This window comes from Tubulanus polymorphus, chromosome 4, assembly GCF_964204645.1.
Source record: "Tubulanus polymorphus chromosome 4, tnTubPoly1.2, whole genome shotgun sequence".
Lineage (NCBI taxonomy): Eukaryota > Metazoa > Nemertea > Palaeonemertea > Tubulaniformes > Tubulanidae > Tubulanus > Tubulanus polymorphus.
In genome coordinates, this window is record NC_134028.1 from 23,843,260 (window position 1) to 23,865,846 (window position 22,587).

The 22,587-nt window shown below is 39.1% G+C and overlaps 1 protein-coding gene and 1 non-coding gene across 2 annotated transcripts; one reads left to right on the top strand and one right to left on the bottom strand.

Moving 5' to 3' along the window:
• Positions 1–353: 353 nt before the first annotated feature.
• On the top strand, positions 354–19,501 carry LOC141904483 (UPF0764 protein C16orf89 homolog). The gene is made up of 7 exons (XM_074793071.1): positions 354–729; positions 16,552–16,719; positions 16,929–17,079; positions 17,301–17,418; positions 18,783–18,942; positions 19,087–19,218; positions 19,338–19,501. Exons 1-7 carry the CDS (start codon positions 354–356, stop codon positions 19,499–19,501), a joined length of 1,269 nt encoding a protein of 422 aa, XP_074649172.1.
• Positions 11,883–11,964, bottom strand: Trnal-uag (transfer RNA leucine (anticodon UAG)). The gene has a single exon. It is a non-coding gene; the product is annotated as a tRNA-Leu (tRNA).
• Positions 19,502–22,587: the final 3,086 nt, after the last annotated feature.

Sequence of the window (22,587 nt, forward strand, 5' to 3'; positions counted from 1 at the left end):
CGAATGAATAGTTTCCAATAGTTTTCAATAATTTTCCCCAATGGAATAAACATTTGTGTCTAAATTGAGTAAGCAGGCACTCAAAAATGAATTACTTATTAATTTTTAAGTGCCCGTGTACTCAATTTGAATACATTCAATTTACTTGAGAAGGAAATTCTCGTTTGACTTCAATTAATTTCCTATTCAGATGATAATTTATCTTATTCCAGCTGCTTAACGAAACTTTAGGAAGCGATTCTGCTTCTCACTGTAAATTAGAGCAGTAACGACTCCCTCCTCAACAGGTTTATATCGATTCTCTCGTTCTTGTCTCAGGAAGCGACACCAACGATTCTAGGTGTAATCCAGTTATGTCACTCGTACGAGCGATATCACACTTGATTTTGCTCGCTCTTCTATTTTCAACCGCATCGGCCTCAAAAACTCGCGAGTTGACGAAATCATCACGAAATATCGACGATGCTTCACGAGCTCAACATATTCGAACGCTGAGAGCTACCGACCGCGAAACCAGTCGATGGTCGAATTCGGAACATCTCGGATTTCTAAGGGTGGCCAGAAAAATTTCCGGAAAAACGCTCGAAATTCAAAATCGCAATTCGCTCAAACAGGATAAGGACCTATTAGTCGATACAGTCGGAGCATTGAGAAAATTGCTCGAATACTTTCGCAGTCAATCTAAGAATGTCAACTTGGACGCGATAATAGGCGTCCGAATATTACAAGGTAAGCTTCGTTCCAAAACAACCATCAATTCTGGAAATACTTTCATATTCATAGTTATAAAGGTCGACCAGAGAGATTCAATAACTCCCTTCTCTTTTCGGGAATTGGCGAGAAATATCGGGAAATTTACTTCTTTCGTAGATTTCTGAGCAAATATTGACAATAACCCACGCGCGTACATTTTTCGTTAAAATATCCGTATAGATAAAAAGATAAAATGGGACGAAATGGAAAGCAGTGAATTAATCAAGATAAACCAAACTAAAGACGTAGGGATTTTCAGCATTAGTTCTGACTGTATTAATTCACATTTTGTAGATCGATATGACTTTTAAAAATTGCATTCCATTGTGAACGTATCTTTTCTTCCTTGTTGTTTCGAATTTATTTCGAACTAAATCTATATGCAAATCATCGGATATAATGTATTTTAGAATAACGTTGTCTACTGGACACTTAAGCCTCTGCGGATCTACCATTCATAATGATAAACGATAGTGTTGGCTCTTGTAACAGGTTAGAACCGAGATCCATTTCGCAGCTGAGAGTATTTCGTTACACATATCAAATATTAGTTACGCAAACCATGTGTCGGACAGAGGCGAAAAAGCTAAGTCGACCGCACAGCTGTATATCCTGTAAGCGAGCAGCAACTGTCACCCATAACGATCCCCATACCTCCTGAACAAGAACCATATCAAATGAAAATACGTGAAATAAAAACCAGCTCGAACGATGTCCCTATGTTGTGTCGGTTCATAGAGAATGTTTCAGTGAGGACCTCCAACGCTACTGTGCCAACGAGGATTCCAACTTTGGCAAGCGAGGATCCGCCAGGTGCGCTAGTATTGATCGGTCTTCTGCATTTTGGTTCGAATGAACCTTTCTCTTGAATAAGTCAATCATTTATGGAAGACCAACCACTGATAGAATTGATCAGAGGAAAGAAAATGAATTGAATGTGTATTTTGGCGGGTCATGGATTCGGGAGCCTAAAAATTCAGTTTGAAACTTTCAGTTTGACTTTGACTGAGTGCTTCGTCGGCTCATCTTGCGGGATAGCTGCAGGTGGTGTAGCTATTTAACTCACGAAATATCAGTTTATTAGCTGAATTCAGTATGTTTCTAATATAAAAAAACGGGCGATTCCAGTAAAATTGAAAGTGCATGATGCGGGGATGAGATTTTTGAATAATCTGATGCATTTCGGATTGAAAGAAATCACTTTTTTTTCCATTCATTAACAGTTAACGGTGTCATCTTCTTGTCGATATCTGAAATAAAACATATAAATGAATCAGAACGAATCAGGTGTCACCATGGAAATTAACCGATTCTTTGATGACTTAATACAACAAAATAGTAGTAAAACCCAGATCAGTCACTTCATTGAAATACGTGCGATCATTAATTTCCTCCTGTTTTATCCCTAAAAAACGAAAACTTCAATTATTGTGGATGAGTCGTCTGTCCTAGGCACATCCGGTTTGCGGTCGTATTGTCGATTTTACTCTTGTAGCAGTTTCAGGACGTTTTGGTGACACTACGTGACGTGTGAAGTTCAATGGAAACTTCGGTTCCAAATTTGATCTGGACTGTGTTTCGACAAGACGCCTTTAAATTGAAAATAAACCAACAGATTCAAGCGCTGCTTCAAGCTTCACGAAAGGGTATTAAGCTTAGCTTAAACGGATTATTGAATCGATAAACTAAATCAACTCACGTTCTTCAATGCTTAATTGAACAAAACTGACTTCATTTTTTACTTTTTTGCTTTATATCAAGATGTTACTTCCTCATGTTCCTCCCACCCTCAAACACTAGCTACATGTATTTCCCACAATTTCTATCCCCAACAAGTTATACAAGAACCTACTACTATAAATCTTACACGGTTAAGATATTGTAATTTGAAGAAACCAAAAAATTCTAGTTCAACTATTTCGCGAAACGGAAGCTTTTTAACAACACAACGTGCAGTCCTTCGTCATCTATTCCGAAAACGTTTTTTCATCATGTAAATGATATAAGCAGGTAATCAGGTAAAACTCGTTTTCGATTTGTTGTCTGTGAGCTTTCGACGCGTCGCTGAACGATGGAAAATTGTCGGAGCACTCACGGAAAAAAGCTGATATGAAATATGCAATAGGCGGCAATGGTAATCAACGATGTCAGTTTAATGTAGCAATCCAATCAGGACTGTAGTTAGTTCGTGAGAAAGAGCCTCGTTGAACTGGTATAGTGTGTAATAGAAGGGGTACGTCGTTATGATCGCGAGAATTCCTAATTGAACCCGACATGTCAAACTAATGTTCATTCCCTGGGCCGTAGCCGGTGAATTACAAGAGGATTCTTCACTTTGTAAGGGTATTGGTCCATTAAAAAAGAAATCGAAATATCTTTACAATCCAGGCTTGACCCTGGAACTTCTCTGCTCACCAGCACCACTGAGTGGAGGTCTGGAAGTTTGTCTGGTCAGTGTGGTGAAAAGTCAGGTGTGGTGACCAGCCAGGTGTGGTGTTGGTGGGGTGACCAGCCAGGTGTGGTGTTGGTGTGGTGACCAGTCAGGTGTGGTGACCAGTCAGTGTGGCGACCAGTCAGTGTGGTGACTATAGTTAGGTATGGTGACCACTCAGTTGTGGCAACCAGTCAGTGTGGCGACCAGTCAGGTGTGGTGACTTTTTATCAATCATTCTCTATTCACGAACACAGTATCACTATCTTTTTTGTCTTTAGAAGAAAATGTGTTGGTAATTATTTGGTTGTTAGTTCTCTAAAGACAGATTCTTCATGCGCGAAGTTGACAAACTGAGAGTGTTTGTTGTCTCTATATAATAATCATAAGAGCGATTGCATGATTATAAACTGACGAACTAATAATGGTTGCGCACGTTATCATCCCGGGACACGGTTACGATTTCCAATTTCTACATAATTATCCTCCTCGATGCATTAGTAACATCAGGAGTCGAACTTGTGATTTTGGTTGATGGCATCTATTAGGATTTCATGACGTCAATCGGCGGTATATACCCAAGTTAATATTGAAGTAATTAATTCCCAGTATCGGCTAGCATGATTCAAAGAAGATAATTCATATAATGTAGTGATTATTGTCACAGAGTCGTCCACGACTCATTATCACGATCGTGTTAATTAATCTTGCTAGAATTGAAACGATCCATGATCTCGATAACAGTATTTGTAAGTAATGAAACGTCTGTATTACGGAGCGTCTTGGACATATTTGTAGAAGTCTCCGAGTTAGTAACTGGGAATAAATTATTATTATTCTTCTCCGCTGTAACTTATCGTTGAGGTTAACTTTGAATGATAAGCTAGTTTTTTTTTCAGTTAGGGTGATAACGAATAACTACTAGCGAGCCTAACGGATCAACGATTGCCATAATTGGAATCCTCGATTGCTATAGAAAGATTGGCGGTTCCAGTAGAACAGGAACTAGATTTTGTCCGTCATTCTGACGAAAAAAAAGAATTGCCGTGTTCAAATGCTTTTCAGCAGCAGGAGAAGTAATAGCCCTCGCCCTCAAAACCATGTAAAATGTGATGTTCAATCCGGCGAACGTGATACGAGAGTCGAAAATAAAGTTTCAAAATGATGCACGAGTTTGCGTAACGACCATGTTCGCGATGTTATCAATTACGGTATGAAGGTAACTGATAAGAACAAAGACGGAAGTCAGTGGTCTTGTCGATGTTGTATCAGTCGTGAGCTTTGACGATGTGACACGTGTATCGAGTGATGTTGCCGCGTTCAGGGTCTTTTCGCCGAGGTTGCACCTTGATCATTATTCTCGGTGTCAATTATTTCGAAGTGGTTTTTCATTTATCTCGAGCCAGTATTCATACCTCATTATAGACGAAAATATACGCAGCAAACTTTTAAGAATATCATTAAAAGTTTAGGCGTGATTGTATAAGCTGACTCGCCAGGCCAAATTCCGTAGGCAGCGATTTCTTGATGCCTTAGTTTCTAATGAATGGTCTGAGGCTTAAAATCATTAGGATGAAAGACTATAACGACAAAGAATATTGTAGTAGCTTATGTAGGTCTAGCGTGGTAAACGTATAGAGTTAGATTGTGTAACGGAGAGGCGTTTTCCAGATCAGAAGAGATACCTAATTTAACGGTTACTGTTGCTGAATTGCAAGTCACTCGGGATTACTTCATTTTCTGTTCATCCGTCCGAGTTTATGTAGCCGCGTGTTAAACCAAGGTGATCTGTCATCACCATCTATGTTTTTACCTCTGGTAATTTGTTCTGGTTTACAATCTATTTGGTATCATTCTGTCTCCGAAAAAATGCTGTGGTTTTATCGTTATTGGCTTCTATCTAGATTTGGTAATATTTGGATCGTTGCTGCTTGTATTCCTTGCATTTGTTTACTTTTATTGTATCCAGTCCCAACTTTTTATGATTTCTGCGGTCTTTTTTCCATTCTATATTCCATTTATTACAACAGATATTCCTATAATTCATCTCTAACACGTCGTAACGGTTCTTGTGCTTCTGGAGATGCTGGTCGACATTATATGCCAAGGTCAACTTCTTTTTGTCAAATACATTGGCGTCAGATGCAAAATATCGGAAGGGAGGACTGTTCTGTTGACCAATAAAATTGTTAAGATCGTACGGAACATAAGATTGCGAATACGAATGCTGCAAAAAATGCTTATTCTACTGTGAGATACACAATGTAACAGAAAATCCTGGGCTTTGTGGTCTCTAGACGGTTCTAAGGTCGATATTCTATCCCTTCTCATAAAGACATTAACAATCGTGGTTGTCAGGTCCAGCTACCATTAGGTCACTGAGTTACAGTAGATCATTTTCGGCGTAATCTTCGATTAAAGACAATCACTACAGGTTCCATAACAGCGGTGAGTAATTAATGGCCAACTACGCAGGAATATTGCCAGTGTGAGCTCATTTTTCATGACTCGCTTGTCAGATTCATCGGCAAAGGGTAATCGTCTGGTGTTTACCCACGAATTATTGGTTGTTTGTCGATAAACAGTGTTTAACTTGCCGCTAGTTCAATGTTAACAAGCCGGTTAAAGATACTTAGTATCCGTGCGACCAGCCACCGGTCAATCGACTGTTCCCACGGGAATCTATATACGGCCCGATTTGGAACATTATTATTAACCCTAGATTACTGTGTCCAGATATTTGATAAACCACAATCGTCAGAAGTGTTTTTAATGAATAACAGGGACTTGGATCATTAGGATACAAAGTTTTGGGGTAGAACACTCATGGTGACATCGTGTGGGCCGAGTTATAGAAAATTCAACAACGTATGTGTGACTGATTTGATCTCTTCTAAATTTGAACTGATTTTAGAACGGTCTAGGGGTTGAGGCGTGAACGAGGCTTAACGTGCTAATGATGACGTTTTATGGCGTGGAGTCCCGTTTTTAATATATTCCTGCAACTCTGTCAAATAAATATATATTTCCAGAAAAGAATTAAAGCGCTGGGTTTTCAAAGGTATAATACCCTCACAGGTATATCCTACCTGTATTACTATAATTAGCTTCAACACTCAAATTCTAATTGAGCCGATAATTACAGAGCAGTAAGTTACAAGTGTCAAATAATAATGATCATCGCTGAGTCATGGAGTTCATTTTATCGACGCAGAGAGAATGTTTATCGAGCATTTACCGTTGACAAATAGCCGGTTTCCTCGCGGCAGACGATGTGAGCTGAACGAATATTCCATCGACTTCAAGTATTAAATCGAAGATCTTACGCATCATCGCTATACCATCTTACTCAGGCCCGAAGAGTGGGGGGGGGGGGGGGAGATACTTCCGCTCGTGAGAAGAAGAACTATACAGGATAATACTTGTTTATTAGATTTTATCATTTACTTTAGACCAACAACGGAAATCGCTCAGATGCAATATCTGAGCATCAAATTCTCAAAGTTTTCTGGCGGAGTGATTTCCGTTCAATTCTAACCAAAACACCCGCATAATCATGACGATAAGGACCTGGCCTATTCTGTGAATCAAAACCATTCGATAATTCGGCCAAATCTCTCTTCTTCGCATTTCGCCTTCTAGCAGGCCCAGATTAGGGTTCAGCTAGTTCCTACAAGTGTCACTAGGGAATGGTAAAAACACCGTATCTTCTTTATTCTCATAGTTATTTTCCCTAAACTTGGTACATAAGCAGTCATGTGGGTCAACGATATGATTTGTGCTGATCCCTAGGTGGCGCTCCTTCAAAAAAGCGGTACGCAATGAACTGATTTCAGTGAAATTCTTTGCAAACTTCCTAGTACGACACTTAATCCAGCAAGGCAGCAAGGCAGAAACCCGTTATTGCTGCTTGCAGCTATATTTTGCGTTTTGTGTATTCAGACTGCGGATTCCCTTGCTTCTCGTTCATACATGTCTTCCGTTATCCAAACCCACGTACGCCTGTATATGTGTACACACAAATGGTGCCGAGTCCAGATAGTTACCGATCATTAACACAGTACCTGATCCGAATGACATTTGACGCCAAAGACATTCGGTGTCTGTAAAAACAATTAAAAGTTTAACTGAGATGAGAAGTTGAATTCGTCTATATCAAAGTGGAAATAGACAGACGAGTGAGTCTTGGGTGACAAAATCCTTTTCAAACGCTGGTCTATGCCAGATTCTAGTTTCTGCGGAGACGACATTTTGTATATATATATATATAAGTTCTTTTGCTTTCAAGGACTTGGTAAAAAGAGATTTGAAGCGGAAATCCTACGCCGTAACTTCCTCGGCACGAATTGTCCGTATTTATTGAATTAACTTTCACTTATGGGAATATCGGTATAAACCGCGCAACGCGAGGTCGAATGACAATGTTTCAGGACGCAAAGCGCGGCTCTGATTCAGTTTAGATGTTTTCTAAAATATCAGGTCATTGATTTCAATATTGTCGCTGGGTGAATATTTGTTATTTCCCTCGAGTAAGAGAAAGAAATGCGCGTCTATATAACGTTCGGTTATTCGAGAACAATCCAATATTTACAGGATAGGTTCTATAGTTTTTAACTGTTCCTCAAATATTTAATTGCTATTGGGAAATTGCGACAGTTTTATTAAATGTTTCATGAAGTGTTTTCACTGTTTGAGAGGTTAGCCGTGTATAATGATGTAATTGATATTTCCAGTTTATTCAGAATCGAAGCATGTCGCGCATCGATATTTCAGCGCCTTGTGCGTGTGTAAAATTCCATTTCTTTTTTCCGTTACAATACTCATGTTGAAAAAAATTTCATTGAGAGTAAATGGAATCAAATTATTCAGACGATAAGATCCAGTAAAAGTTTGGATATTTCCAAATCAAAGATGAAACGCAAATATATCCCAACTTATTAATTGATTATCCTCTTTTGCTGATTCATTTTAAGCCGCTATACGAGTGTCTCTTAGTTTCAGCGGGGGAGGGGGAGGAGGAGGGGGCGCGAAAAGAGTTTAGACGAGACTCATTTGGTGGCGCGTTTTTTTTTCTCGTAGTGAAGGTTACTACGATAACAACTATCTTTCCATCCATCATTAACCGCGTACAAACGCCTACACCCCGTCGAATTGTGTATAGATATCGCCCTGACGGAGCAGATCCATCTTCGCCTAATTCTCTTTCCCCACGTGGCTCTGATTTATCCCCGATAGTTTGTATAATTTCTGTTACAAACGGCGACGACGCATTTAAATGGATGTCACGCTAAAAATCCCCGTTAATTCCGACCGTAATCCAACTATTTGCCATCGACAAGGTAGCCTGTAATCCGGGGGATAATTGCGCTTGCCGTTCTATTTCCGCGCCATACGCGTTCGTGACGCTAACAATCTAACCGATGTGACAAATTCGCTGAATTTTTGACGATCAAATATCTTGTCGTGTCGTCCGTGATTTCTATGAATTTTCAGTAACACGCAGTCCGCAAGTGTTAGCGCGGGTCTTTGGTTTAATTGACTAGACACACGCAGAGACCAATTTCGCATTGACGACCTCAATTTTTTTTCCTTTGAACTTACGTAATTCATCTAATTGATGCCCTGGTTGGTTTTATCATCTTTTGGAGCCACAACCGTAGAAAAGGCTCGGAGGAATATCGACGCATTCTCTAAAACAGGCTAATGCGATTGCCCAATCATTGAATTCATCGAAAATGCATGGCGTTCGCAGAAAATAAATCTAAATCTTCACGGAATCCTTCGACAGCTTCTGAACAGAAATCATTATCAATTTATTTCAATTTTCGTTGCGCTCAGGTCCCTTAATTTGTCAACATTAAGGCGGATTATGTTGTGGCGAGGTCCCGGGCGCATTGTCTTCGGATGCGAGAATGCTGCGATATACAGAGAAGTTTGAATTAAATTTTCAGTCGCGGAATAATTTTCACATTTTTTGGCACAATAGACCAATCTTTTTTCAACAGTCACTCGTCAGTCGATGAATAAACCATATCGTTGTAAACACCTAATACTGGTTTTTTAACGCTCCAGAAGCCGTGTACGGTCTATCTTTTCGCGTATCAAAATAGTTTCCAGCATGATCAAAGGCTCGCTGCATTCAATATCCGAGGTCCTTCATTTTTACGTCATTGAATTATAGTTTATAAGTAGATTACTCGAAAAGCCTTTCATTATCGACGATTTGATTATTTTCCAGTTCAGGATTTTAACGCAGCGTTTCCGTGTTTCCGCTTTGTAGATTTTTTAATCAATTCCAGAAAATCTATCACTGCCGTGTGTAAGAAACTTGCTTAAGGACTTAGTGCCAAATGTCAAAAGCGTCATCTACAGTTGGAAAGAACCGTGTAGTTTTTAGTAACTTAAAAGGACTAAAACAAAAATGACAATAGCAGCATCCACGCATGGGTTTTTGTCTTAGGTTTGGTGGGTAAAGTGTCGCGTCGCATCTATACTCCCACAGGGAACGTATTCGCGATACATCCGTCAGCCTACGTGTCGTCCAAGTTCACTCGTAGAGAAAGGTCCTTATTCACGAAACACCCGTAACTTACGCGTTACCTAAAGGCGGGCGTAGGTCGGCCTTGCGACGGATTGCGACTCACTGCGACGCGACTCACTGCTACGCGACGCCCGGCTTAAGTTACGGGTGTTTCGTGAACGGTCTCAGATCCCGTTCAAAATAATGGTTTTGCAACATGATCAGCATTAAAAGAGAGGGGTGGGTTTGAATCTTCAAATAACGAGGTTAATGGTGAAATCTCATAAACGTCTGATGTTTATAAGTGAACGCATTGAAATTTGCATACGTAGTTTATATAACGATAGATATTTTTGGTGATAAAAATGCTATGGATTATATGTGAAAATGATGTACGACGTTGTATATAAAGGGTTTATGTCAATAAAAAAATCACAAACGTTCGTTTTGCTATTTATGTAAATATGTCATGAATCCGTGTCCGACGAAGTATTTACGGCAGTTAGTCTTACCCGTAATTTGTGACACGGAATCCAACTCACGATGCAAGATCGTTATCACGCGCTTGTTAACGGCTAGTTCGTTAGCGCCAAAGTCTGACCACTCAGTCTCTCAGCTCGACTGGCAATACTTTGATATCCTAACGACAAAAGTCAAGCGATCTATTATCGCAATCCCCCGCAGATATCAGTTTTTTTTTCACAATGATTCCGAAGGAACCACGCCAACAGCGATGGAAAAAGCAAAATTCCTAATGAAAACTGTTTCATGTTACTACTAGTTTCTATCCGGTATTCGGTAATCCTCAAATTTCAAGATCTTCCCCGGGAAGAAAACCCACGTCTGAAAAATACAGTTCACTTTTGTAGTCGAAACGATGCCTGGAAGCAAAGGTTTCCCGACATGCCGCACGAACTAATCAGATAACCGATAATGTTATTTCAATGTCGTAGCCATTAATCGTCGACAAGTCGTGAATTCGCTTATGTCGACTTCTGACAGACGGTACAATTACAACTGCTTCGCAGAATAAGACACTGGCATTCCGGGCGGAAGTATGAAACATTCTAATTGTTTACGTATTCGTCGAATCTCAACAAGTGATAAAGAACTTTTAAAAAACAAGTAAAGTCTAGAAAATTGAGCTAATGCGTACTTTGTAACGCTGTAAAAACAATTACAATAAAGGTTTTTGATACTAGTATGCGTTACTCATGTAAAAGGGGTCGATGTTTACTACGTCATCGATATTGGCGTTTCAAAATAATAATTACCATTGTTTTGATTATTATTTTTCGAGGATGTGCAAAGAGCTAGACTGGCAATTCAATTATCGATTTTGGAATCCAAAGTAACTTTATTGATCCTTTATATCATATAATTTATATAATATCATTCATTGTCGGCAATATCAAGCAAAATACGTGTTACTTTTCAAGGTGTCAATAAACTTTCAAAGTTAGTTTTCTTGTTTTAAATCAAATTTGTTTAACAGTCCCTTATTACGCGGTAGATTGCGATAAGCCTTGGTAAGATAGATGTCTTCTCGGTCGGATGCAATAAAGTATTTTCTAATAGATAAGAAACTGTAAATATAAACGCAACTCGACCAATGTCCGAATATAAGATTATTTGCCGCATATTTTGTTCTGGAATTTTCATTAGATGTTACAGCGGTGAATACCTCGTATTTTTAGCGTCGGTATTTTTAGTACGCATGTCTGTGCCGTTCCTTCAGAATTGGTTTACCGAGTACAGTAACATTTCTTTATCGATGAGTGGACAGTAATGACCATTGAGATAATGGCTATCGTGAAAATCGAGGCCTTCTATAGCCGTCATTAATGATAGTGTAAGATTCGTATTGACCTCACCGCGGATGAAAGAGATCGCAGCGAAATTGATCGCCAGAAAATTAAGAATCTCGCCTAACCTACTGGATAAAAACACATATAGACTCGAAAGTCTGTTTATGATCCAGAGTTTCCTATTTCGGCCAGACAATAGCAACATTAATGGTCGCGAGGGGAAGTAGAAAATGTACCGGAACAGAAAAGTCCGTCACACCTCACTCGGCTGGAAGCCGCTAGTTATTTCCCATGTCTCGAATAAAAAGTGACCCACCTAATCATTGGTACACAACGATGTGTAAGGTACGCTAAAGAACAATAAAAGTTTTGGCAGCGGTGGAATTCGAACCCACGCCTATTTCTAGACTGGTGCCTAAAACCAGCGCCTTAGACCGCTCGGCCACGCTACCAATCCATGACAGATTTTCTTTTGTTTGTTGTTTTTTTTTGTTCATTTGCGCTCATTTAATCTTCGTATATAACCAGTCACGCTTTCCGCGTAATGAATTTGAACTTGTACTTGACTATCACGATATGAAATTGTCTTATGGTGGTGATTGATTGATTGTTCTTATTTTGCGTCTCCTCAAGCCCACCACACCTACCGGGTACGTAGTTGGATTGTCGGTCGAATTGTTTTGTCTTTTTTTTCCAGGCGTACGAAGCACATAATCTTACCCTTTCAACTGTACTACCTGTATTATAACAAAATCATATTCTTGTGAAGAAAAACATTATTGTAAGCTGCCCTTTTACGAAGATTGATCAGAGAAAGTGATTTTATTTGTTTTCCTTTTTCTTAGCTGACAGCTTGAAAACATGAATATAAATTTAGTCATTTCGGGTTATACGGAAATTGGCGGCAAACCGGAAACTGGACAAAAAGCAATGTTTAGTTTTTTTCTAGCGTGTTGATTACTCGACATGCAACTGGGAAACCTTAACCGTGAACAGTAGAATCAGAGTCCCACCAGGGTCCGTTTCACAGAATAACTAAGAGTGTCATCAGTCATAATAACTCAAAACTGATGAATCTTCAAGGAAGCTTTTAGTCGCCTGTAAAACGGGTATCATCAGCATATCGCAGTAATGGCTCCCTGGGAAAATGGCTCCCACGATTTGACAAAATAGGTTCAGATGGCGAGATCTTCCACCATCAGTATTTCAGTATATTCCCAATACATCGCCTATACTACAAGACACTCAATCGCCAGATCTCATCGTCTGGATCCCGATGCGACACTCCACTTTGGTCTACGATGAATTTTTCTCAGAAGAGACGCGTCTCCCGATTTTTCTATCCTCGGTTATTTTCCATTTAAAAAATGATAACGCAGCCAATTACAATAAAACGTGTCAAGAACGAACGCCTCAAGTTTCAGTGGTACCCCATTCGCCCATTAGCATAGTGCTTTCCATTATGACCGGCTAATCAACTGACAAATGTTATCTTCTCAGAATTTATTTTTCAATAGCAGATAATGTCGTGTAATATTCCATTTTCTGGCTGTTGCTCTTAGATTCTTTGTACAAAATAGAATAAGAATTTTCCGTGTCCCTGCATGCTTCCCATCAATTTCTTTATGGCTTTGTACGAAATAGAATATGAATTTTGCGGGTTCTTCCTATCAATTTTTGATGATATCATCAGCTATAAATTCTCGACATACCTGATGCGCCTACTACTTAAAAGAAATGCGTATGGAAAAGATCGATTATTGGACAAAGGGAATTCATCTCGAAAACGAAATGTTTTCTATATTTCTTTGTAATGATTGTTGCATGTTTACTTGAATATGATCCTCTTTGATGGGGTGAAAATGTTTCACGTGGTATCATCAAGAGCTTCTGAGGATTTGAACATAACGTACGGTGCACAGGGTGACTGTTTCACTTCCGACTATTACTCACTGAGTATATGTCGTGTTGCATTTTCCGTCTTTTCCCGCAAATAGAGCGATCATCGATCTTCGATCCAAGCCCCATAGTTCAAATATATTCCGGCATATATTCTCCGTGTGTATCAGGACATCAACCCCTGCTGCTGCTTCCAGTCCCACTAGTTCAAACATTCCCTCGTTTTATGGAGAGTCAGAATGATATACGCCGCTCATATATCATTACGTGAAGAGCCATCTCGACCAACTGAATATATTCCCATTAACTCATTTTTAATGCTCTTAAAGATGACTTGTACAACATACGTATTTCTCGTATTGTACGTGAAATTTCTTTCTCGACCAGAGATGGTTCGCTCCCAGGCTTTCGGTTACGCAGAAGACGCGTTGAACAGTCAGAACATAAGTTTAAAAAAAAACTATAACAAGTGTCCATGTGTAACATAATGATATAAAAGAAATAATACAATGCAAAGGGCATTTGTTATGAGAATGATGGTGATGTATATTATAGCTTTGGAGGTGAGCCAAATACGAAGCATGGCTACTTGTTTAAAGAAAATTTACTGCGGCCATCGTTTCACTTTGAATGGAAATCTTTACGACAAGAACTATACTCATTTAGATCTTCTACATGGTGGCTGATTCGCGTCAAATGCAAAATTTCTGATCTACAAATAAGGGTGCTCGAAAGCGAAATCGCCAAAACAAAGGAAAATGAGACATGTAAACTTGCATTTGGTTTAATATATTGAACATGATTCTTCTAACGGTAGATTTAGACAGAAATATTTACGAAAAAACACCTCGTCCATTTAGCGAACGAAATGGCTTCGGATCCACGCGAGAACGGATTTTCTAATGTTGTTTAATCACCTGCGATATCGGCGACTAATTCCGCGTTAAATTATTCACGTGAACGGAAGTCGACGGCGACGACGGCGATTGAAACGTGTCACGTGATCGGTTTTGCGCGTCTGATGTGCGACGAACCGGTTTTCCCTCGCGATTAACTACATCAATGTCACGCCTCGAAGGAATATCGGAAGTCGAAAATTGAGAAGCGTTTATCAAACGCTTCAGATGGAAAAAAATGATCAGAAATTTTACAGTTTCCGTTCTATTTGACTGATGTCGTTGGATTGTATATACGGCACACGTAGCATTCAAAAACAAAATCCTACATTATTCAATCTAATCTATGAAATCCAACTCTAGGAGCTAGATAGACCGTAGATTGGCGATAGGAGGAGAGAGACACAAGAAAATAATATATCATTACAAATTGATCATACGAAGCTAAGTTAGGTATAATGGCCACAATCATACGTTGAGAACAGAAACTCATTATATACATATTTAAAGGTTTTAAACTCAAGAATTTATTGAAAAGTAAAATGATTTTTTTGAACTCTCAGTAGAGGTCATCATCAGATATTGATTTCGTGTCATTTTGATTTTTGATTGAATTAGTTATTGATTTTAATACTTTTTAATCTGTATACAGTGGGTCATATCGTAAGTTATATATTAATGAATAGGCCGTCATGCAACCAGAATATTTCTGCAAACTATGAACTAACGAAAACCGAAATATCCACCAGGCACCTGCTGTAGTAATCGACAAGGTAATCAGTCGGTAATCGACCGGGTAATCCAGTTACTTTTCGTCAATTCCGTCGTTTCGTAATTTTCGGAAATCTATTAATCCTCGGGAAACACTACGAAGGAAAGATTCGATCCGGATGGATTTAAGACAACCACGTCTGTATCTTCTCTCCCTCTCTGCGCCCCCTGCCACCCCCTCTCGTCTGATCCCTCTATACTACACCCCTCTCTGCGCCCCCTGCCACCCCCTCTCGTATGATCCCTCTACTACACCGACAGTCTTCGAACAAGGCTCGAATTACACGCGTAATTATTAATCTATGATCGAATGCTTTTAAGTCCCATTCTATAATATAAGGTTAGCTATCGATTTACGGTACAAATAACTCAGCAATGATGTATCTATCAATAATCCAACCTAACTATCATCAGAAGTAGCACTTAATTTCGTTGACTGGCGCATTTATATTTGGAAAATGTTTTCTATTCCGAGCGATGATTGGTGATTCACCTTTTCGGTTTCATGTCACATTCCGTTCGGTCGATTATTTGGTTCTATCAGAAAATGCGTTGGCAAAGTCTGTTCCACAAAGGATCCACCTTCGAGGTGGGTATACCGGCCAGCCTACTCTCAGGAAACTATTCCTCTCTGCCTGACTGTCGGAGACAGTGATCAATTTCCGTGACCTTGGTATCCGATGCACAGGTAAAAATTAAATGGGAAAGGCGCAGTCTACCGCAAACGCTACAGTGCACACGGTAAATACTAAATAAAAAATGTCGGCGTTTTCATGGAAAACTTTTCTATTCTTATCTTTAAAACTGTGATCTGATATTATCATCGTTGGGGCATTCATGTACAAAATTACCTAATTGCTGATTTCTATCCGACACGTGGCCGGGATTAGAATATCTTCGCGTCGTTGATTAACTCAAGTTTCAAATTTCCGTCGAAATTAAGCAGCGCGTTTCTAATTAATCATATCCTCATACGTTTCAACAGGTTTTATCCGTTCGAAATTTGCGTAGATTAGATTATAGTTGACACACGTAATTTGACGATAAATTGGAAGATATCGTTAAAATCAATACTAGCGCACATTTTAGAATAGTTTACGCACGTAGCAATCTCAAAGAGCCCAGGCGCCCGACACAGGCAAACACAGAATGAAACACGTTTGATCTCGGAATCATTGTTTCCAAAAACCATGTTTCTCATTTCTCGTAAACGCACACGACACACGGAAAATTTTCGGAATCGTGTTTCTGTCTCCAGTTTCCGTATTCCCCTGCGTCGTGTTCGTTGGGCTATAAAACACTCTCGTGCCTCTAAATCATCTTCTAGAATTGCAAAGATATTTCTGGTAACAGAAAAATGTGAAGTTGGTGACTTAGAATCACAATTAGTTTATTTTCAATCGCTCCTCGGTGGAAATCATAACTCTTGTAATCTGGTATCATTAACTTCAATATTTGCCTATCTATTTTCAGGACAGTTGGACGTAATTTTAAACAGATTATCTGCACGCTCTGATTTACTAAAAGATCCTTTCGTGTCGTCTTTATCCGTCAATTTGCGTCTACTTCAAAACTTGGTCGATGTATTCAGTGAACAAGCTACACCGGCCGTCAGCAATTCCACGCCGAATTATTACAACAGTAAATTTGAACTTTTATCTTTTAACCCGTTTTATATGTAGGGTTTCATCGTGCCACACTGCCCGTCGTTGTGACATTTTACGTCTGTTAGCCGTGGTGCTGTGACGGCCAATATGACACGTTATGACTGTGCCTCTGTAACTATGAGCTAAAGATGAAATTACAGTCCGTTTCTTTTTCACTGAAAATCTATTATTTCATTTTTACAGGATTATGGCCGATACTAGTTAAAGGTTTCTGGGCGAAAGCTGAGCCGGCTCGTAGCATTAATACAGCGTATATCATGCATAACATCCCGGAGCGTGAATCTATCAAAGAATACCAGTCAGATAATTGTGTGTCAGAGATTTTAAATACTGAGTTAGTATGAACGGTTACCCTGCACTACACCCTTTCTCGGTCGAATCTCGATAACGAAATTTTTTTTAATGCATTCATTGAAATATTAAGACCATTTTATTGCAACACAAGAAGTCTTCGATAATACTGACGAGGAGAACCCAACTACCTTTGTCACTTGGATTAAGAAGGACCCTGTATTCAGAAACTGATCTGTTTTATTATTATCAATTGTATTTCAGTGGATGGTCAACGAACGAATGCGATATAAACGACGATTGTTGGTCACGTATGACGTCACCGGGCTATAGGATGTATTCATTGTCACATGAAGTATTCTATTTAATAATAGGCTCTCAGGTAATGTTTACACAGGGAGAGATATTAAACCTATATAAGTATTTGTCGAAGACTCCGCTAGTTCACGAAACAGTGACAATTATTGCCTTGGTCCAAGTCAAATATATGACGTCAGCCATGTGTGCCAACTGTGTATTCATACGCGGCGGTTCACACATTTCAGCATCGAAATAGTCACCGACGAAGTTGTCGACCTAGTGGCCAGGAACGTATCATGTTGCTGTATGGAAAACTAGACTGATCTATAAAAGATTAACACCATCATTGATGGACATTATTCTTCTCGAAAAATCTCCCGTGACACCTACCATTGAATATATAGACATATCTAATCTGTATGTCAACATTTATATGTATTTTTATGGCAGAACCTTATCTCAACACATGCTTCAACTAAATTTCACTGAACAAGCATAGTATTACATGCCAGAGAGTTTGTTGTAAAAATATCCCAAATCCATTTTATAGACGAGTTTATTCCAGTTAAGTCAATAAAAGGTTTAACCATTTGTAGATATACGAAAAATCATGGTTTTCCTTACGTATCCCGTCACCATGGCGACAGTTGGGAGTACCCAAAATGTTGTTACTACAAGATAGCCAATGACTCCTGCTAACATGGCATGCATAAACTTGTAAAATATTCCATCATACTTGGCTGCATTAAAAACTTATTTGAGCTGCTTACTGCAAAAATTAGGTTATATTGAATAAAAGTAGAATTATGGTGGGGTAGCGTTGTTGAAATTTTTCATTGTTGCTTTTTGCGAAAAGGCCATACCCCATAATGTATGTGTAGGTCAAAAAATTATCCGTTTATCTGCAATACTTTTTGAGTAATAAACCTTTTAAAAAACCCTCCTAAAGGCATGTATTTTATCAGCATGTTACCTTAGCAACACAATATCTCGGCCCGGCTCATGTTACCAGGGTTAAAAATCTACCAAAATAAACTTCAGAATTTTATCTTTCTTCAGTGAAAATTTGGGCTTTGAGGTATGACCTACGATAAATATTTCACGATTCCAAGCGTATCATAGATTTTGTATAAAGAAATTGTATCGATAACTGATGTGATCTCCTGCAGGTATGGAACACAGCGTACGGTATATGACGATACTGATGGGGTGTTAACCAATTGACCCATGAGACCCATCATCACTCCCTCGAGTGATCGCCATAATACTGATTAATTGTTTTTTTTTTCTTAAACTGGCTTCAGAATAGTTTTTGGAAGATATTTCTTCCTTTGAGACGGTAATGGTAATTCTTCAAAATTAAGATGCCACAAACTTCTAAAAAACGGCTGTTTTTGTTCTGAAGATCTAGTAAATGAATTTATTATCTACTTGTCTATATTGCAGTATGGATGCAAAGCTAAGATCGATGCTAATATTGAAAAATTCCACCAGGGTAGTTTATCTGAATTGTACAGTAGATTTTGTTCCAATATGTTTGAAGAAGCCACAGAAATTGCCGAAAACGATTTTACCGACTTGCAACAAGATCTATTTATGGAGCAAAGTAAGGGCTACGGAATCTAATTGCTGTGACACATCGAAGAGTTTTGTTTTTAGTTCTGTATTTCATTGCGTTGAATCGAATTTTAATAATACCGCTTAGATATTGGTCATCACCCCGCAATACCCGCCAATTCACTAATTTCAGTCGCTTTATGTGGTATAGTCGGTTTCAAGGACTTTGCCAAGACCGAATGGTTAAAACGCATACTAAGTTGGCAACGGCCGAGTGGCTGTTACAGTTCGCGTGATTACAACAAGATTCCCAAAAATTCCAAAGGTAAGAAATCAAAAAAGCTGTTAGAATCTGCGCCAAAACCTATAGCGTGATTTACTATTCTTATTTTTGCTTTCATCGAATTCATAAATCGAAGACTTAAGTGGTTTTTCTGATTCCAGACGACGACCTGGAGACGAATTCGAGACGGAAACGCGCCGAGAAGGTTCTAAACGACGGCTGTCTATCGCATAAAACCACTGTAGCTGCCGGGGCTCTGGCCGTTAATGTTCGTTTTATTTTGGAAGATATCCTGAAAAAGGAATTCCACACAGATTTATTCTAATTAAAGAATTGTTTTCCCTGAACATTTGTTGTTTCATTACTTTGTTTAAGAAGTTAGTGTATGAAACTGCTGTTTTTGTAATCAGGGTTCGAATAGTTCTTATCGCCGGCCGAAGACCTCCTTCTGACCTCAAGTTATACATGACATCTATTTATCTTTATTGAGGCCATGGACGTATAAACTAGTCTATATGTCCATATATATACGTCACATTCAGTCGTGTAGAGATTAAGGCAGCAATATGGATGACGCCCTGTGCAGCGCTTCTTATGAGTCCTTTCTGTTTCATCACAGCGTGCTCATTACGGCTCCAAAACGATTGTCAGAAATATTGCTTCAATGTTACAGCAATATATCTGATCAAGGTCGAGGTTTACGGGTGCTTGATATCGGACCAGCTCATGGCCATCTAATAGAGGATGCATTAGCAGAGGCTGAAGTTAAAATTGAACGGTTTGACTGCGTGGAACAGAATATGGCTGCCGAATTGGAATCACGAATCAAAGGTTTGGCTGAAAAATACAGCTTTGGTTACAAGATACATAACGCACGGTTTTCGACTGAAAGCGTCTCTTTCTTGCCGAATCATTTCTATGATTTGTTAATACTTTCGCATGTGCTATACTACTTCCAAGACCCGGCTCAGATTTTGAAGACGGCCTTGTATCAACTGACGAGCGATGATGGACGAGCATTCGTCTTGCTGGACCAACGTATGACGTGCGCTACAGTACGAGAAGAGTTGAATAAACTCAGCGGAACATCGAGCGATGATGATGACCAATTTCAGCGACGATTTGATATAAACAGAATCCTGTCTGAAGCAGAAACTCAGACGATCAAACAATGGACCGACAATAATGGTTTGCTTCTACATTCGGCGCTCAAACCAGCTCAACCCTGCTACAGCAAAAATGACGAAAATATGCGGAAAATAGGTGAAGAGGTCCTGTCGTTTTTAACATTACGAAATGTAGGTGCGATGTCTGAGGATGAACGAGCGGAGATACAAGATGTCGTCAGGAAATATACGGTGAACAGTTATGGGTTACCGATACTTCCAATAACTACGTTGATGGTTGTACTGGCTAGAAAGTGAGAAAATTAACATTTTCTGTATTTATAATGTTATATGAAGCCAATGAGCATAGTTTAGTTTAACGTTTTATAAACATATCTTAAATGATGGACGTTAGGTATATAAAATGACAATGTGAAATAGTTCGTGTGAAGTATCATTTCATGTTATTTGTAGTTTGATTTTTCAATGATTCGTGTATTCATGTTCATTTCATACCTTTTTCGGTTACACACAATTCCAATACAAACCATTACAGTCGTAAACAGATTTATTCTAATTAAAAAAACTGTTTTACATTTGGCGTTTCATTACTTCGTTAAACGAGGGTGGAGGTGGATATCAAATAGCGTTTGAATAGTTCAGTGGCGGAAGGCCTTTTGACTTCCTCCGTTCATTATTCATATCTCGTAAATTTGATTTATCTCGACAAGACAAACTACTAAGTAAGATAACAAATATGGGGACTTTACTCACTGGTGTAAAGACTAAGGCAATATGGAAAACGCCCTGTGCAGCGCTTCTTATGAGTCCTTTCTGTTTCATCACAGCGTGCTCATTACAGCTCCAAAACGATTGTCAGAAATATTGCTTCAATGTTACAGCGATATATCTGATCAAGGTAGGGGTTTACGGGTGCTTGATATCGGACCAGCTCATGGCCATCTAATAGAGGACGCATTAGCAGAGGCTGAAGTTAAAATTGAACGGTTTGACTGCGTGGAACAGAATAGTTACATGGCTGCCGAATTGGAATCACGAATCAAAGGTTTGGCTGAAAAATACAGCTTTGATTACAAGATACATAACGCACGGTTTTCGACTGAGAGCGTCTCTTTCTTGCCGAACCATTTCTATGATTTGTTAATACTTTCGCATGTGCTATACTACTTCCAAGACCCGGCTCAGATTTTGAAGACTGCCTTGTATCAACTGACGAGCGATGATGGACGAGCATTCGTCTTGCTGGACCAACGTATGACGTGCGCTACAGTACGAGAAGAGTTGAATAAACTTAGCGGAACATCGAGCGATGATGATGACCAATTTCAGCGACGATTTGATATAAACAGAATATTGTCTGAAGCAGAAACTCAGACGATCAAACAATGGACCGAGAATAATGGTTTGCTTCTACATTCGGCGCTCAAACCAGTTCAACCCTGCTACAGCAAAAATGACGAAAATATGCGGAAAATAGGTGAAGAGGTCCTGTCGTTTTTAACATTACGTAATGTAGGTGCGATATCTGAGGAAGAACGAGCGGAGATAGAAGATGTCGTCAGGAAATATACGGTGAACAGTTACGGCTTTCCAATACTTCCAATAACTACGTTGATAGTTGTACTGGCTAGAAAGTGAGAAAATTATCATTTATTAGCTTTTTATCAACATATTCTAAATCATTAACGATACGTATATAAAATGCCAATATGAAATAGTTCGTGCAAAAAGTATTTATTTGTAGTTTGATTTCACTGATTCGTGTATTGGTTTTCCTCTCCTTTTTCGGTGTCGTGTTATCTAAATAGTATATGCAAATATAGTTCAAGAGATGAATATAAACCAAACAATCACCCAGGACTATTGGTAAGTGGGAGCTGTATGTTCAAGTACTATGGAATTCCTCAAGGGTCTTACGACTTACGAGTTTACGAGTTACGTTTTACGAATTACGACTCACGTTTTACGAGTTACTTATACATTTCCTTGAATACGTTACGACTTACGTTTTACGAATTACACGCATTTCACTATTGGCTTCAGATAGCTGAATGGGGCGCATTATTTAAACAGCATAGTGATTAAGAGTATATTGTACAGTGACCAGGGTGCCGCATGGCTTCAAAATCTATTGACACGGAACACACGGAGCGGAGATTGAGCTTAATTTGACCATCGGGGATTCCGATTCCTAGAACAAGCCTTTTGTTTTCAACAATAAGAAATGTGTTTATTTTTTGAAAACACATCGTTACAGCCATCCATCTACAAAATTAAAATTCGG

Coding starts and splice junctions, on each gene's coding strand:
- LOC141904483 (XM_074793071.1), top strand. CDS start 354: ATGTCACTCGTACGAGCGATATCACACTTGATTTTGCTCGCTCTTCTA. Junction 17,419..18,782: donor ATTTAATAATAGGCTCTCAG/GTAATGTTTACA, acceptor TCTATATTGCAG/TATGGATGCAAAGCTAAGAT. Junction 18,943..19,086: donor AGATCTATTTATGGAGCAAA/GTAAGGGCTACG, acceptor CACTAATTTCAG/TCGCTTTATGTGGTATAGTC.